This window comes from Osmerus eperlanus, chromosome 25, assembly GCF_963692335.1.
Source record: "Osmerus eperlanus chromosome 25, fOsmEpe2.1, whole genome shotgun sequence".
Taxonomy (NCBI): Eukaryota; Metazoa; Chordata; class Actinopteri; order Osmeriformes; family Osmeridae; genus Osmerus; species Osmerus eperlanus.
The window spans coordinates 2,611,488-2,629,743 of NC_085042.1; the positions used below are offsets into that span (position 1 = coordinate 2,611,488).

General features: G+C 44.2%; 1 protein-coding gene and 1 long non-coding RNA gene across 4 annotated transcripts; one reads left to right on the plus strand and one right to left on the minus strand.

Annotated features, from left to right (window-relative positions):
* Positions 1–1,655: 1,655 nt before the first annotated feature.
* On the plus strand, positions 1,656–6,831 carry LOC134011973 (uncharacterized). The gene is made up of 3 exons (XR_009928521.1): positions 1,656–2,008; positions 5,458–5,504; positions 6,072–6,831. It is a non-coding gene; the product is annotated as an uncharacterized LOC134011973 (long non-coding RNA).
* An 8,956-nt stretch (positions 6,832–15,787) lies between these two features.
* si:dkey-174n20.1 (uncharacterized protein LOC796174 homolog) lies at positions 15,788–18,153 on the minus strand. 3 transcript variants are annotated; one of them, XR_009928522.1, is made up of 5 exons: positions 17,765–18,152; positions 17,201–17,443; positions 16,649–16,951; positions 16,020–16,372; positions 15,788–15,920 (listed from the first exon to the last, which is right to left on the minus strand). XR_009928522.1 is itself a non-coding variant. In XM_062451563.1 (5 exons), exons 1-4 carry the CDS (start codon positions 17,883–17,885, stop codon positions 16,113–16,115), a joined length of 927 nt encoding a protein of 308 aa, XP_062307547.1. In that variant the 5' UTR covers positions 17,886–18,153; the 3' UTR covers positions 15,788–15,920; positions 16,086–16,112. The 3 variants fall into 3 exon arrangements, 2 of the variants coding, with proteins under 2 accessions (XP_062307547.1, XP_062307546.1); XM_062451563.1 differs by having other exon boundaries at positions 16,086–16,372; positions 17,765–18,153; XM_062451562.1 differs by having other exon boundaries at positions 15,788–16,372.
* Positions 18,154–18,256: the final 103 nt, after the last annotated feature.

Consider the following 18,256-nt stretch of genomic DNA (forward strand, 5'->3'; position numbering starts at 1 on the left):
TTACAAATAGCCAGAAAGAGGCAGCAGTAGAGGGCTTTGTCGGGAAAGTAGCTAGTCGCTGTTGTTTATTAGGTTGTCATGACTTCATGAGTGATTAACGTCCTGTCACTGTTCAGTTGTTCATCCTCCTCGATATCGTGATATTTAATACAATTCTGAAGCAGCGGCGGCAATGATGATCTACGTCGAGATGTCATAGAACTCGGTTTAGAGAGGGAAAGGTCACGTGGCCGTGAACATTGCTTTCTGCAATGGTGGATAGATATGATCCATGTTCTATGTCTCGTACTGCTTAAGAATAGGGGCTATAGACAAGTTTACGCGCCAAATCCCAGGGGGCCGCCATAACCCAAACACAAATGCATTTCATTTCCGCCGGAAGTGGTTTGCAAAGCGTCTGCCGGTGTAAACACAGCGATGTCGATGCAAGCTTGGGATCACGGTTCCATTACTTTGACATACTTGTCGTTTGACATTTACTACTGGATAAGTTGCCAACGTCGTCGCCATACTTTTAAGTACATTTTAGAGTAGATTTATAGTTATAAAGCTTTTGCCAGTCCATCATTTTGTAGCTTTTAACATGGAGCAAATGCAATGTCAGAAGATGCCTTTAGTCGGTGATTCATTAGAACATTTGTTGTCTAGCTCTTCAATCTCTCAGAAAATGTAGGCTAATTATTTGGCTAAAGGATGCCACACGTATCAGACAGAAGTTGTTCTATACATTCGTAGCCCGACATTAAAAACATTTATAGTGGTTGACTGATCGCGTTGTTGTACCCAGTCAAAGGAATAAACACACAGGAACATCATGAACATTCAATGGTGTTGCCAGTTATCCTGGCAAAACATGTAGCATAATGTTCTTTATTTATTGCCAGGACACGGTCCAAGTAGCCTAGGTATATATAACATTGAAAGCTAATTCGTTTGGAATTTCTAGGCTATTGATGTTACATGTTGATGTTCAGCCTATTGAATTTAACAACTTCAGAAGGACAAGACAGGCAGTACACTGTTATCCTTATTTAAGTGGCTTGTCACTGCCTGAAGTGCCTACTTATCTATCTATTCTTCCTATAAACCCGGTTATGACTGCTTTAAACAAGCACCGGTTGGCTACACACCTCATGCCGGGCTTGATGTGTGTATTGGCACTTTGAAAGGTTTGAATTATTATATCCACATATCAATGTATAATTATTAAATCCACTGCAACAATAGGACAAAGGAACACCAACAAAATGTGAATAGCCTACAAACAATAAGCATACTACTGTAGTATAACTGTAACAGGCTAGAGGCGATTCTAGGTTTTAAAACTGGTGGTCGTAGCACTCTATCTAACCACTCGTTCAGGTGCTTTCTTGAGTGTTTGCAACCAACTACCGCACACGTCATTCCCGAACCACTTTTCTTCATGTTGTAAATTGTATATCATCTTTGTCACTGCGATATCAGTGCTTTGTCGGCACAACGGAGCTAGCTAGAAAAACAAACCCAGCCCTCCAGAACGGAAGTGAATTGCATCGAAGGGAGGAGTTTAGGAAGTAGAGCGGAAACGGCTCATGAAATTGTCTATAGCCCCAACTAATTTGTTGTGTTCATTCAAGTCAAGTGTGGCTTTATGTAGCAGACGTCCTGATGTTCCATAGAACTACTAGCACCAAACTGAACACAAACCTAACCTTCCTGAACTGGGGGGAAAGGTCACTCTGTCTAATGAGGGGGAGGAGCAGCTATGACAGCACCTGCCAAATGAACCCCTCTGTGCTGAGTCACTCTGGAGGCCCAGATGGATTCTGTCACAACATTGATCCTCTTTCTACAGGCTGTCAGGCTGTCTGGTCACAGAGGAAGGCTGTGCTTCTCTGGCCTCAGCTCTGAGGTCCAACCCCTTCCACCTGAGGGAACTGGACCTGAGCTACAATCATCCAGGAGAAAAAGGATTGAAGCTGCTCTCTGCTGGACTGGAGGATTCACACTGCAGACTGGAGAAACTCAAGTAAGGACATGTTTGTGTTTTTATATACCTCTTCATGTAATGTTGCTTAACACTGAATAGACATTTAAGAATGTTAATATTCCTTGCATTTCATGATTATACAATCACAGACTGCATGTTTATTTAGGACAGTGGGTTAGGAAGAGAGAAGCCCTATATAATCTACAATAGCCTTTAGTGCAATTAGGATTATATAGCTACAATCATAATTGTATTTCCTGAGGTCTATTCCAGAAAGTGGGTTGAAGTGGAAACACTGAGTTTGTTAACCCTGAGATGAGGGAAACTCTGGGTTTTCTGATCCAGAAAGAGAGGAAACACAAACTCTGGTTACGTTACCACGGTAACTGATGGTAACTAACCTAACCTGCTTGCTGGCAGCTTTTTAACAAACCATGAATTTCTCTCCTCCCTCATGCCGAGCCTGAAGCAACTATCAGACATGGGGTGTCCTTTCCTCATCCAGGGCTCCAGACTAACTTGTTTTACTAGGAGCACTGTAGCCCCTAACTGAACATGTTGGGGGCACAGGCAGAACATGTAGGGGCCTACACCTTAAATTGACCTGCAAAGCAATTATTCACATTTTCCCCATTTTAAATGTATTACTGATAATGTGCTGTTGTATTTTAGTTTGCAGTAGGGCTGTGCGATATGACCAAAATCTCATATGCTGATATAGATCCTTTCATATCCCGATAACGATACATAACACAATATGGCACATTTTCTTTCAATTCAATGAATAAATAGTTGATATAAAATGACCACATGGAGAGGTTCTAAATTGCGGCCATTTTGGTTGCATATGTAAGGGAAAAACTTGCCTGGGGCGCAAAATGTGCTAGGACCGCCACTGTGTATAACACATAAGGATGACATGAAATTTCCATGCAGAGCTAACCTGGTATTTACTGAACATGTCCCTGTTAATCTGTGCTGTGGTGGTTGATGGACCCTCCTCAGGGTTTCCCGCAACACTTTCCAGTTAAGGCGGCCGCCAAAGCAACACACGCCTGCCACCTTAACTACGTCGTCCAAAACAAAAAGAAAGATGAATGCCGTGTCACAGTGCGTTCACACTGCAGCGTTTTTTAACGCTCTGCATCGCTTGCCTCCCCACAGTACACCACGCTCGGGGGCGTGTTAGACAAGTTAATACAGAGTTGTAGTTCTCTAAGGTCACTGTTGTAGTCATGGCCAAGCGTGCAGATTTGGGTTAATGTACTCACAATATCGATCAAAATACCACTTTTACACAAGATTTATGTAAGTGCAAGATTTTTACTAGTGCAAGATTACAGTAGAATACATGTTACGCCACCGGTCACTCAACCAGGCGTTTGTAGGCTGGGCTAGCGAGCTAGCAGTGGCACAGAACAGTCACGTAATGTGACGAGACTGAATTTAAAAGTAGGCTATAAAAACACAGTAGGAACAATGACGACATCGGCAACCATGCACCATGCATTATTAGTTTAATGTAATCTTTAAATTCAGGCTCGTCACAATAGTAACTTTGTTCTGAACAGAACTGGGTGTGCAGACACATACGAAAAGTTTGTCCTCCATCTTGAAATTGTGAAACCTAGAAATGTTTATCATGACCAAAGGTTGCTACGTTACAAGAAACAAGAAAACAATCCGATTGGCCAACGCTAGCGTTTTCACGCTCCTCATTTACATAAAGTTGAGAAAATCCAACTTGCAACGCTCCGCTCCGCTCGCCTTCCCACAATGCCCTACGCGAGCGTCAACGCCTGGTTTCATTGAAAATGAATTGGAAGCCGACGCCACGCGCCGCCCGCTCCGCTGCAGTGTGAACGCACTGTTACTCTGTCCTGTTTGCTCCCTTTCATTCCAAACAGTACCTTCTCTGCAGAATGCATTAGTCTATTGTACAAACAAACTCTCCCCCCCAGAACACATTAGGCTAGACTCTACAACCCCCCCCCCCCCCGGTCTGACGGCAAACCCTACCACCTTAACTAACACATTTTCTGCGGGAAACCCTGCTCCTCCTTGTAATGCCCAGTCATGCTCTGTTATAAAGGAGAAGAATGTGCCAGTTGTTTTACCATTCATTCTTTGTTCTCATCACATCGATGTACATGTCAAACCCATAATTCCACACAAGAACCTCAAAACAATGTACATTGGGGGGAGAACAGTGTAGCTCAGTAGCTACCATACAGTAATATGTATACCTCTGTAGGTCTTTCTGAATCCCTCTCTGTGGCAGCAGACAACATATCTTTATCATTCTGTGATGAAGAGCATTCTGTTCTACTGTACTGTACACATTCTTTGCAATATTGAGAACTTAAACTGCAAGAGGTTCTGTTGTGGCAGAAGGCTCAACAAGGCAGGTAACACCATCAATGACCTTTGGGAGAAATGAACCCCCAAAATGAAATCTCCACAAACACACTAACATTTTATGTGGGTACTTGTGTCCTCGGGGGTGATAGGCTTGGATGAGTTCCCTCCAGGGATGCCTTCAGCCGCTGGTCGCCCAGCGTTCTGGCTCAGAGCCGAGCTCTTCTGCCTCTGTCAGAGGTGGTGCCCTCCTCTGCCTTCTTTCTGTTAGTCTGCTACAAGTCCAATGTTCATATACTGAGCAGGATTAGGTGAGACAACATCTATGTGTTAAAACAGCATTCTCACAAGTTGAGACAGCCACTGAATGATTTGTACTTGGTTTAATCCTGTCAAACATGATTAAAACAATCATGTGTCTGAATCAGAATGGGACAATGACAGACAAGGAATTTACTTTGGCCGAAAGATACCGACCGAGGCAGCCATTATCGGCGCCCCCTTGAAAATGTCAGCAGAAACATGAGGAGAGGAGAGGAGAGAAAAAGTCAACCCCCAGACTATGCTCCTAGAGGAGTACAGTGTGGGAACAGGAGAAAACACCTCAGCACATGGGCACATACATTGTACAACATTACAGAACTCATGACATGCAAAGGGGGTGGGAAGGCCAAAGCAAAATATGCCCTACCTGTTTGAACTGATTTTATATTTCATTTTCAGCTGCTGCCAAGTGTGTTTTGTGCCCATAGGATTGTTCCACCACTTGTTCAGTTGTAGTAAGACGTGTGGTTAAATGTCAAATAAATAGACTGCATTGAAATCTACTCATTGACCAATCGTCTCTCTTTTGCTGTTGCAGTTGTTGTTTACCTTTCAGAAAATGTTTGCATTCTCGCCTGCACGCATGAGAATTCCTAATTCCAGTGAATTAGAATTAAACGAACTCAGATCAGCTCTTCTGGAACCGATAACTCTGTGCTTCCCATCTCAGGGTTCATCAAGTCAGAGTTCAGGGTTTTCTGGAATACACCTCTGATGATAAACATAGAAACAATATGTTTACTTTAGTCACGTAGCAACAGGTGAGATGTGTCATTTCCTCATCATTCCTCTGCTTCTCCCTACAGTGTGGATCATGGTGGAGAGTGCAGGATCAAACCTGGTCTTAGGAAATGTGAGTATTGACTGCTACTTAGTTCTAGTACACAGGGTCATACAGGGACAATACCATTAGTGACTTTGACACTGTCAGAAATGGACACACGTATGTGCCCTCCCTTCACCCTCCCCTCTCTCCCCCTCCCCTGTTCCCCCCCTCCCTTCCCCTAGCTGGTGTGTGTTTCCTCTCCCCCTCCCTCCTTCCCTCACTCCTCGCTTCCTTCCCTCTCCACTGCCCTACCCTCTCCTCCTCCCACCCCTCCCTTCATCTCCTTCTCCCCTTTCGTCTCTCTCCTCTTCTGAGAGGAGGTCAAGGGGGTGTGGGGAGAGGAGGGGGGGGGGTCAGGGGAGAGGAGGTGGGGGGGAGAGAGTAGATAAGGGGGGTGCGGGGGGGGAGGTGGGGGGGAGAGAGTAGATAAGGGGGGTAGGGGGAGAAGAGGAGGTGGGGGGGAGAGGAGGTGGGGTGGAGAGGAAGTCAGGGGGTGGGGGGGAGAGAATGAAAGGGGGAGGGCAGGAAGAGGGAGACATTCTAATGTGAATGATGATGATCAGTAATATATTGTGTCTTGGTCTCCCCCATCAGATGCCTGTGAGCTCACACTGGACCCAAACACAGCATGCAGACGCCTCTCTCTGTCTGAGGAGAACAGAAAGGTGACAAGGAGAGAGGAGCAGCCGTATCCTGATCACCCAGAGAGATTTGAGTACTGTCCACAGGTGCTGTGTAGAGAGGGTCTGTCTGGGCGCTGTTACTGGGAGGCAGAGTGGAGTGGAGGAAGGGTTGATATAGCAGTGACATATAAAGGAATCAGCAGGAGAGGAAGGGGTGCTGACTGTGAGCTTGGATCCAATAACAAGTCCTGGAGTCTGGTGTGTCGTGATAACACTTACTCTGCCTGTCACAATAATAAGGACACTGTCATACCTGCCCCCCCTCCCACAGAGTAGGAGTGTATCTGGACTGGCCGGCCGGCACTCTGTCCTTCTACACAGTCTCCTCTGACACACTGACCCACCTGCACACATTCCACAGCACATTCACTGAGCCCCTCTATCCTGGGTTCTGGGTTCATTATGACTCCTCAGTGTCCCTGTGTCAGGTAGAATAGCCCACACACACTCTCACACACTGTGCTCACATAGATGTCATTGAAGATTGAACTGTATACAGTTGTAATTGATATCCCAGAGTGTTTGTAAATATTGGTGTGTGTAGAATGTTTGTTTTGTTTTCATTGTTGACAAACAACATTCCTGTCTTTGATCTCAGTTCCACTGAATGTGATGAACTAAATAGTGTCTTACTGCCTAAATAAGGAGAAATAAAGATGTTTTATACAGGATGATAGAAGACATGCTGTGTGTTCCTTGGTGACACAGTGGTCCTACACACACACACACACACATGTACACACACACACACAATGTTAACACTACATTTAGGACCAGTAATGGGACACTATTACCCACTTGAATATACACTGTGTGTGTCTAGTGTGATCCCCTCTCCCCCTGACCTCCTCTCTACCCCCCACCTCCTCTAACTCACTGAGTGATAAAGAGGGGTGTTGGGGGGGGGGGGTCTAACTCACTGTGAGTGATAAAGAGGGGTGTTGGGAGGGGGGGGGGGTCTAACTCACTGAGTGATAAAGAGGGGTGTTGGGAGGGGGGGGGTCTAACTCACCGTAGTGAACAGCCTGAAGGAGAAACTGAAGGGTGACTTAAGCCCAATTTATACTTAGGTCGCAGACACTTTTGAAAAGGTCGCCGACAACGCCAAAATCTGGATTCTGGTGTCTAACTCTGAGGGGTGGTAAGTACATTGATGTCCTGGGTAAGACTCTCCCTCTGAAGAGGAGACTCCAGAGGGTCAGAGTTCAGCTGGACTGGGACAGGGGGGAGGTGTCCTTCTACGACCCTGAAGACATGACTCACATCCTCACTCAGAAAGAGTCCTTCACTGAGAAACTCTACCCATACTTCTCTATTGGAGGAGCTGCTGATGCAAAATACCCTGACGTAAAGATCTGCCAATCAGAAGTGTCTGTGATGTCATCCCAGTGAGGTGTGTGGTAGTTGTAGTCCCACTCCTCTGAACACCTGAGTGGTCAGGTTTCATATTCCTGTTCACACTGAATCTGGTTGTTGATGTTGATGATGATGATGGTAGAACATGCAGGAGGAAGATCACCTCTCTGGTCTGTAGGTCACTCATGAAGGATGTTAAAGTGATGATTTATAGAGGCTGTTCACTGTGGAATCTGATGGTTGATGACCTGATGGGTGATCTGCATTTGACTCCCAGGTTGCAGGTTCACATGTCACCCTGTACGTTGTTTTAAATAAAAGCTGGTAAATGAACACATTATTATGTTGTTATTGTTCTGATTAACTTGTCAACCAGTCCCCTCAGGTAACAGATGATCCTCCAGGTATGTTAGTCACATCCAGTATGAAGGTGTTGGAGTTGGGCCTCGGCCCTCATACTGGGTCTCTGTCATCTGCTGCTTCTATGAGAAGTTAGGATGCAGTACTGGTGGGTGATGTCATACCTACAACATGTCAATAAACTGTGGATGTGTGTTTTGAAAGGAGGCTTAGCCTAATCATGTGTATTTAAATATCTAACGGGAGGTCGGCTGTAGGGGGGGGGGGAATATATTACTGTTCAAATATCTTTGTGGGGGTGTTATATGTAATGACTGGATCTAGGGGTTCTACGGTATTCTAATGTAGTAATGACCAGATGTGTTTAAGTGCGAGGGAGTTTGATCACAGCAGAGGGCGCTGGGACATGTGCTGCTGCTACTAGTTATTGGTACTGACTCCACAGAGCCCTCCCCTGTCCATCTACTCAGAAGGAGAATGAACAGCTATTCCACCGCTAAAACGCCTTTCAGATAAACACAATCACCAAAGTGGCTTCTGCCTAAACAGGAGATATACTCTGAGCAGTGGTTCTCAACCCTGGTCCTCAGGTACCCCCTGTCCTGCACCTTTTAGATGTTTCCCTGCTCCAACACACCTGATTCAAATGAATGGTCGTTAACAGGCTTCTGCATAACTAGATAACGACCCATTCATTTGAATCAGGTGTGTTGGAGCAGGGAAACATCTAAAAGGTGCAGGACAGGGGGTACCTGAGGACCAGGGTTGGGAACCACTGCTCTAAAGTGTCTGGCTGCAACGCTGACACGCTAAACCTTTGTATTTGTGTTACGATCACACAAAGACACGCATGCTCACACACGCACGCACGCACGCAGACACTCAAACACACACAGACATAACACACACACATGAGTGAAGCCTAGTTCAGGCATGGCACTCGGGCAGCGCGCCTCATTACACTCATTAACTACACCTGTGTTAGCCTGCTTCAAGCCCATTGGCCCACGTCTGATAAGGCGGAATTATAAGGCCTCATGGATAAATAGCAACAACAAAAAATCCCAATTATTGTATAGAACTATAATTTATTCTGATTACAGTGAATTTACATTTACATTTATTCATTTAGCAGACACTTTTATCCAAAGCGACTTCCAAGAGAGAGCTTTACAAAGTGCATAGGTCACTGATCATAACAACAAGATAGCCACAAAAACATTGCGAGTAGCCAAAACATGAAGCACACATTGTGAACAACCAAAGTAAGTGCCAAAGGGAAGAACCATAAGAGCATGTAGTTAAACAAGTTACAATTAAACAACATGAACCGCTATAAGTGCAAGTGTACCTGTGGAAAAAAAAACAAGCAACAATAATAAAAACAATATATCACAGCGAGTACAATTTTTTTTTTTTAACAGTTACCACTAACCACAAGAGCAACAAGTCTCTAAGCAAGAGTCATTGTGATCCTTGAGGAAACATCGTCAAGCGAACCATTCCTAAGTACCGTTGTACTCCCGGAACAAGTGCGTCTTGAGCCTTTTCTTGAAGGTGGAGAGACAGTCAGTGTCTCTGATGGAGGTGGGGAGGTGATTCCACCACTGGGGGGCCAGACAGGAGAAGAGCTTGTGTTGGGACCGGGCGGTCTTGAGCGGTGGGACCACCAGGCGGTTGTCTGAAGAAGACCGTAGGTGACGGGTGGGGGTGTAAGGCTGCAGGAGAGACTTGATGTAGACGGGTGCAGTCCCGTTCACTGCTCGGAAGGTCAGTACCAGGGTCTTGAATCTGATCGGATGTGAAATCAATAGTAGAATAGTTTTGGCATTTTATGACATGGATCAAAGGGGTTGTGCTCTATATAAACTTCACAGTCTATAAAAAAAAACAATTAGCAGTCCCAGCATTTAGCAATGGTGTGCAAATCTGCTCTCTACTTGTCTGTGCTTCAGGTGGGCATGAGTGGCCCCCTAGTGGATCGCTGGTGGAACTGCAGGTGACTGCTGCCTCTAGCCAAGCATCAACAGTACATAGTTCTGCTGCTCTAAGGAGGGACACTAAAGAGTTCTGCAGAGAAGTCATGTTTTGGTCTCATTAAAAGATGTTCAAATTAATCCATCTCTATCCTCTGTCTGGTCTTGATGCAGATTGATCCATTTTCAAATAACCAACCCCCATCTTACAGTAGCATACTTAAAAGAGTTCAGGTAAAACAATATGTGTTCACACCATAGACTGTATATGGTTCATACACACCCACAGATATTGCAAACACAAACATGGCCCAGTTGTCCACAGTTGATGAAGACCACATGAACAACTGATATCTTCCCTTGCTATGGAATGTACCTACAAAGGCATTACCCTCACTCTCCTCTAGATGGTAATGTTGGACTGCAGGATGTCTGAAGGAGCCATTATGTCTTGGTAAGGTTGGAAAGGACTTCAATAGCAGGGCTCTAGAGTACACATTTTTGCGACCAAAATGTGTACGGGTGCGACTAAATTTTTTCCTAGGTCGCACCGGTGCACCTAACCTCCTCGCATCCGCTGCCTCTCCACAAACGAAGCGTTTGTTATCCTAAAACGGAACTGACACTCATGGTTGGATCATATCGTGGTCTAAACCAATCAGAGACAGAGATGGGGCGGGTCTTTGCCTCTGATTGGCTGTGGTCCAGATATTCCTGTAGCTCCGTGCTGTGTGATTGAAATTACGACCTCAGCACCAGAGAGTCAGTTTAGCAGACCTGGGCATTGTATGGCCCGCGGGCCATAACCGGCCACAGGCTGTCTTAATCCGGCCCACGTGAGGTAAATCAAAAATTTAAAATAAATAAATGTGTTGAGCGGTAGTAAATATGTAGTCCTGAAAGACTACAGTGATCAGGCGATTTACATATGTGCGCTTGCGCAACCTCACCGACAGGAGAGTTAGCTGTTGTTTAGCCCTCGAAAATGAAAAACTTTGCCACTGATTAACTTTTAACAAGACATGGACTTCTAAGTATCTGTTTACTGAGGTCAAAGTGAAAACTGTGAAGAAAAAAAACTAACGCGGACATAATAAGAACTTGACTGATTCAGTGGGCGCGGGCTGATGGTTTGCTAGTTAAACTGCAGACCCTGATCATTACCTGTCAGCTGTCCTTCGCATATCCACCTCAGACATTCAGACAGATTTCGATGCACTTGTTCAAGCCCAGTGGATTTCTCTCACAGAACAAAATTAACTAAAAGAACGTATTGCTTTTTGTATAAAGTTGATCAATTCTTGATCATTAACATACTGCAAAACAACTTTTCAGTGTTTGTGAAGATTAACTGGTTACAAATAAAATGAAACACTGTTGTTGTTGTTTATACTGTTTATTACTTCTATAATCTTTCCTATTTGACCTACACCAAAATCTAAAATATTTATATAAATATTTACAGAATATCCTTATTCTTCTGATAACCAGTAGCAGCTAATCAAAATATATACTTTACTGCTTTTTACAATGGGAGAAAATGAATAGTGAGCAAATAATTCGCATATCCACCTCAGACATTCAGACAGATTTCGATGCACTTGTTCAAGCCCAGTGGATTTCTCTCACAGAACAAAATGAACTAAAAGAACGTATTGCTTTTTGTATAAAGTTGATCAATTCTTGATCATTAACATACTGCAAAACAACTTTTCAGTGTTTGTGAAGATTAACTGGTTACAAATAAAATGAAACACTGTTGTTGTTGTTTATACTGTTTATTACTTCTATAATCTTTCCTATTTGACCTACACCAAAATCTAAAATATTTATATAAATATTTACAGAATATCCTTATTCTTCTGATAACCAGTAGCAGCTAATCAAAATATATACTTTACTGCTTTTTACAATGGGAGAAAATGAATAGTGAGCAAATTGATGAGGCCCTCCAACACATTTCAGGTTTCTCATGTGGCCCCTTGTAAAAATGAATTGCGGACCCCTGAGTTACGAAGCTGGGCCATGGAGCTAACCCATGGAGCTAGGATTTTGATGCTAGGGAGAGTGTGGCAAGATGATTTAGCCAAGGCCATAGGGCAAGAAGGCCAAATTACAGGTGTTGGCCATCTGAAGGGCATGGGACAGCAAGGTGGGACTCGCTATAAGACTTTGAGCCATGAAATGTTAGGTCTCAGTTCAGGGAAGCACTTTTAAACTGTAGCACTTTCTATTTTGAAATGTTTTATTTTGCTTAAAATGTTTTAGTTTGGTAGCTCAGTGAAGCACTTAAAAGATTTGTTTTTATATACAGTTAGGTCCATAAATATTTGGACATTGACACAATTTTCATCATTTTGGCTCTGTATACCACCACAATGGATTTGAAATGAAACAATCAAGATGTGCTTTAAGTGCAGACTTTCAGCTTAAATTTCAGGGTATTTACATCCAAATCAGGTGAACGGTGTAGGAATTACAATACATTTTATATGTGGCCCCCCCCCTTTTTAAGGGACCAAAAGTAATTGGACAATTGGCTGCTCAGCTGTTCCATGGCCAGGTGTATGTTATTCCCTCATGGGAGTTCGTTATTTCATTGACAAGGAGCAGATAAAAGGTCTAGAGTTCATTTCAAGTATGGTATTTGTGTTTGGAATCTGTTGCTGTCAACTCTCAATATGAAGTCCAAAGAGCTGTCACCATCAGTGAAGCAAGCCATCGTTAGGCTGAAAAATCAAAACAAACCTATCAGAGAGATAGCAAAAACATTAGGTGTGGCCAAATCAACTGTTTGGTACATTCTTAAAAAGAAAGAACGCACTGGTGAGCTCAGCAACACCAAAAGACCCGGAAGACCACGGAAAACAACTGTGGTGGATGACAGAAGAATTCTTTCCCTGGTGAAGAAAAACCCCTTCACAACAGTTGGCCAGATCAAGAACACTCTCCAGGAGGTAGGCGTATCTGTGTCAAAGTCAAAAATTAAGAGAAGACTTCACTTCACTTGCTAAAGACAAAACTGAAGGGAAAATGCCCCAAGAACAAGCAGGAACTGAAGACAGTTGCAGTAGAGGCCTGGCAGAGCATCACCAGGGACGAAACCCAGCGTCTGGTGATGTCTATGGGTTCCAGACTTCAGGCTGTCATTGACTGCAAAGGATTTGCAACCAAGTATTAAGTGACAATTAGATTTATGATTATGTTAGTTTGTCCAATTATTTTTGGTCCCTTAAAAAGGGGGGGGCCACATATAAAATGTGTTGTAATTCCTACACCGTTCACCTGATTTGGATGTAAATACCCTGAAATTAAAGCTGAAAGTCTGCACTTAAAGCACATCTTGATTGTTTCATTTCAAATCCATTGTGGTGGTATACAGAGCCAAAATGATGAAAATTGTGTCAATGTCCAAATATTTATGGACCTAACTGTAAATCCAAACAAGTCGCTCATTATTTTAGTCAAACGTGATTCGTTTGATACTGTACATTTCGAACTGTGGGCGTTTTATTAGCTCCTGCCCACTCGTGTTTTTACCATTGAATCAGTCCATGATGTCATTTTGAATCATGTTTGGCAAGCTAGCCATAAGACAACACAGTGCGGGGCGGTCGCTTAGCGGTTGGTATCTTCGGGCTAGTCTGTTACATGTTCTTGAGAAGGGCAAACACCCTGCCTGGTCTCTGTGTTGGCATGCCCTCCCCTAGCCCTGAGGTTTGGACCAGCATCATGAGTGTGTGGAGGCCGGTGAGATCATGATGGCTAGCTATTTTCAGGTTCTGACTGTTTTCCTCACAGACAGGGTTGGTATACTAGCTCAGTCTGATACAGACAGGGTTAGTATACTAGCTCACTGATACAGACAGGGTTAGTATAGCTCACTGATACAGACAGGGTTAGTACACTAGCTCACTGATACAGACAGGGTTAGTATACTAGCTCACTGATACAGACATGGTTAGTATACTAGCTTACTCTGATACAGACAGGGTTAGTAGTAGTACACTAGCTCACTGATAGACAGGGTTAGTATACTAACTCACTGATACAGACAGGGTTAGTACACTAGCTCACTGGACTCAGACATGGTTAGTACACTAGCTCACTGGACTCAGACAGGGCTCTCTTGCTCTAGCAGAATGCATACACAAGGGGGCGCTGCTGTGCCCTCAGCATGGGGACAGATGTTGACACGCCAAGAGGACAGGACAGCCCAGATCCTTGGCTCTGCGTGTTTGGTGCACCTGCCTCGTCCTCCACGGTGACGGTCAGAACAGGGTAGAAAACACCTACGATTGATTTGTTTTACGTAAAAAATATACATCAACTTGTTATTTAGTGTACCAGTGAATGAGTGTGCCAAACCTAACTTTGTGTGGCATGTTTCTCTGGTCTTCTGTGAATGCAGGTAGGGTGTTGTGTCGTTGGATAAGGCTGGGGGGTTTTGTCACTGTTTTAATGCAGTAAATATTTACAGAGGGTAATTGTGTCTTGTTCACTTTGTCATTCAGTTGAGACCAAGTACAGAGGTACTCTCTTTTTCAAAGTCAAAAATTAAGAGAAGACTTCACCAGAGTAAATACAGAGGGTTCACCACAAGATGTAAACCATTGGTGAGTCTCAAAAACAGGAAGACCAGATTAGAGTTTGCCAAAAAACATCTAAAAGACCCTGTACAGTTCTGGAACAACATCCTATGGACAGATGAGACCAAGATCAACTTGTACCTGAATGATGGGAAGAGAAGAGTATGGAGAAGGGAAGGAACTGCTCATGATCCAAAGCATACCACCTCATCAGTGAAGCATGGTGGAGGTAGTGTTATGGCGTGGGCATGTATGGCTGCCAATGGAACTGGTTCCCTTGTATTTATCGATGATGTGACTGCTGACAAAAGCAGTAGGATGAATTCTGAAGTGTTTCTGGCAATATTATCTGCTCAGATTCAGCCAAATGCTTCAGAACTCATAGGACGGCGCTTCACAGTGCAGATGGACAATGACCCGAAGCATACTGCGAAAGCAACCAAAGAGTTTTTTAAGGCAAATAAGTGGAATGTTCTGCAATGGCCAAGTCAATCACCTGACCTAAATCCAATTGAGCATGCATTTCACTTGCTAAAGACAAAACTGAAGGGAAAATGCCCCAAGAACAAGCAGGAACTGAAGACAGTTGCAGTAGAGGCCTGGCAGAGCATCACCAGGGACGAAACCCAGCGTCTGGTGATGTCTATGGGTTCCAGACTTCAGGCTGTCATTGACTGCAAAGGATTTGCAACCAAGTATTAAAAGTGACAATTAGATTTATGATTATGTTAGTTTGTCCAATTATTTTTGGTCCCTTAAAAAGGGGGGGGCCACATATAAAATGTGTTGTAATTCCTACACCGTTCACCTGATTTGGATGTAAATACCCTGAAATTAAAGCTGAAAGTCTGCACTTAAAGCACATCTTGATTTTTTCATTTCAAATCCATTGTGGTGGTATACAGAGCCAAAATGATGAAAATTGTGTCAATGTCCAAATATTTATGGACCTAACTGTATATACAGTATGATTGTGCTTCAAATAAAAAAAATATTTACCTACACCTTATTCTTGTTTAAGATCATTTACATAATATATATGAATGTATATGGAGCGTGATAAAAAGGTGACCTTGAAATTGTGGCGACGCAAGGAAAAATCTGGGTGCACCTAAATTTTGTGCTGGTGCACCTAAATAAAAAAGTTAGGCGCACCAGTGCAACCAAGGCAACAAGTTAGTCTGGAGCCCTGAATAGTAATAGATAAAGCACCGAACATGCAAACTAGAATATCTTCACATATCAGTATTCAAGACTGAATAAACAAGTTCAATATCTCATGAATTTGTGAATAAAGATTTTTCATAGAGTAACCTATTCAAATGTATCTGTTATTAATTGATTCATTCAGAAGAAAACATAACTGTTTAATGTCATAATTTGAAAGAATAAAAAAACGTATTTACAAACAATACATCATAATGCACAATGACTTAAATAAACACCAAAACAAACACAAAGTAACCAGTCTCTCCGGATCTCTCCAGACCAGAGTGACCAGTCTCTCCGGACAAGAGTAACCAGTCTCTCCAGATATCTCTAGACCAGAGTAACCAGTCTCTCCAGATCTCCTTAGACCAGGTTGACCAGTCTCTCCAGATCTCCTTAGACCAGGTTGACCAGTCTCTCCAGATCTCCTTAGACCAGGTTGACCAGTCTCTCCAGATCTCTTCAGGCCAGGTTGACCAGTCTCTCGCTGGCCTCCCACAGCTTCTTGGCCACTCCCTGGTCTCTGGCGAAGGGCCTCAGAGAGGCCGGCCGGCAGTCTGTGAAGTAGCCCCCGCTGTGCTTGGCGGCCTCGTCGGACACGGAGCACCACACCACCGTCTGAGCCCCCATCTCACACGGCACAAAGAACATCCACATGATCACCTGCATCAGCATCCTGAACAGCACCGAGTAGTGGCAGGTCCAGCTGCTCTGCACATAGCCTGGGGAGGGGGGGGTTGGTGAGGGAGACATAGTGAGGGAGAGAGAGGGGGGGATAGAGGGAAGGACAAAGAGAGACACAGGTGAGGGAACGACAGAAGTAGCACTCACAGAAAAAGAGACGATTACATAAGTGACTCAATTCCTGAATGAGTGCCACAACATCAAGTCCACTACTACCAACACTCTCCAGCTAGTATGGTCACTGCCCAGCCCTCCAGCCCCCCCCTGCTTCATGCCTCCAGGCAGCCAGGGGAGAGCGTGAGCAGGACAGTCACCTGGGTGCACAGCGTAGGACGTCACTCCTTTCCCCTGGGCGATGCGGGACAGCTCCTGGGTGAAGTACAGGTTGGCCAGCTTGCTGCGGCAGTAGGTGAAGAAGGGCAGCAGGTTGTAGTTGAGGTCCTGGAAGTCCAGCTTCTGGTATTTGTAGTTGGAGCAGGTGAGGGTGACCACACGACTCGGGGAGCACTCTCTCAGACGGCCAAGCAGCAGGTTGGTGAGCAGGAAGTGACCCAGGTGGTTGACCCCGAAACACATGCTGAAGTTATCGTCCGTCCAGTCCAGGAGACCGGGAATACCTGGTGGGGGGGAGGAGGGAAATGGAGAGAGAGTGATATCATTTGGGAGGAAAGATGACATAGTACCAGTGTCAGATATACTGAGTGGTATCAATGTTTTTTGTCATGCTGTGTTTCGTGTTGTTGGGCTCAGCTGTCTATCCTGCTGTCTCTCCATCCAAACACATTCTGCAGACTCGGTCAGCAGAAGTTTCTGTGGTGTTCCACCTTCAGAGTGTCCAGAGACGACATGCTCTCCCAGACTCTGACCTGCGTTGTTGATCAGGATGTCCAGCCTCTTCTCTCTCTGCAGGAAGTTCTTACAGAAGTCTCGTATGGAGCGCATGTTGGCCAAGTCCAGCTCCATGTGCAGCACGTTGACACTGTGGCTCCTGATCTTGATGTCCCTCACTGCCTTCTCAGCCTTGTCCACGTCCCGGCAAGCGATGATGACACGAGCTCCACGCATGGCCAGGGCTATGGCTGTCTCCTTGCCAACCCCAGAGTTTCCTCCTGTGTGAGACAGACACACAGTAGGCTACCGCGTAAGACTATAGATTTAATTTAGTCCTTTACATACCAAAAGCTAAATCTGATATTTTTTATTATATGAAGTTACATTTCACAAGTTTCGTAACATATTAGAGCAAGGACAGGATTGTTATGTCTATATTACATAGATAACATACAGCTGTTACTAATCGTGTGAATAATGTTTATTGGTCTGTCGCTATGTCAACGTAACAGTAAGTAGCGAGCAAGCTATTTCAGCTGTGATGATGTCGAGTAGATAACAGTGCTAGCTAGCTGTCAAGCTAGAGCTATCTTTCTTACCAGTGATAAGAACCGTTTTGCCATCAAGTCTTTTTAAATCTGTGCAGTACCTTCGCTTTTTTATCCATTTTAAAACTAAAAAGCTAACTAAACCAGCGACAATTGTATATAGAAGATACATTTTTAGAGATACGCCTACGGTTAGAGGAAAGTACAGCAGCTAGCTAGAGCTAGCTTTCAGATTCATTCCGATAGCGTTTGTCTTCTGATTGGGATTTGATCGTGTTATCTAACAAACATATTTGCTGAGAACGTCATCCCAAAAACCCAACTCTAACTAGTAATAATTTGCTTCATCGAAAGGAAGCTATAACCATCAAAAAAGGCAGAACGCTACGAAAGCTGGTGTAGGACAGATGACGTTCTAGCTGTCAAGATAGTACGCATGCGCGATAGTTTCCCGTATCCTAACTGTTTCATGTTGTACTGTCGCTTCACACGCGGAAAACATGTTGTTTGTTGTTGTTTAGAAAATGTTTTAGTTTTAATTTT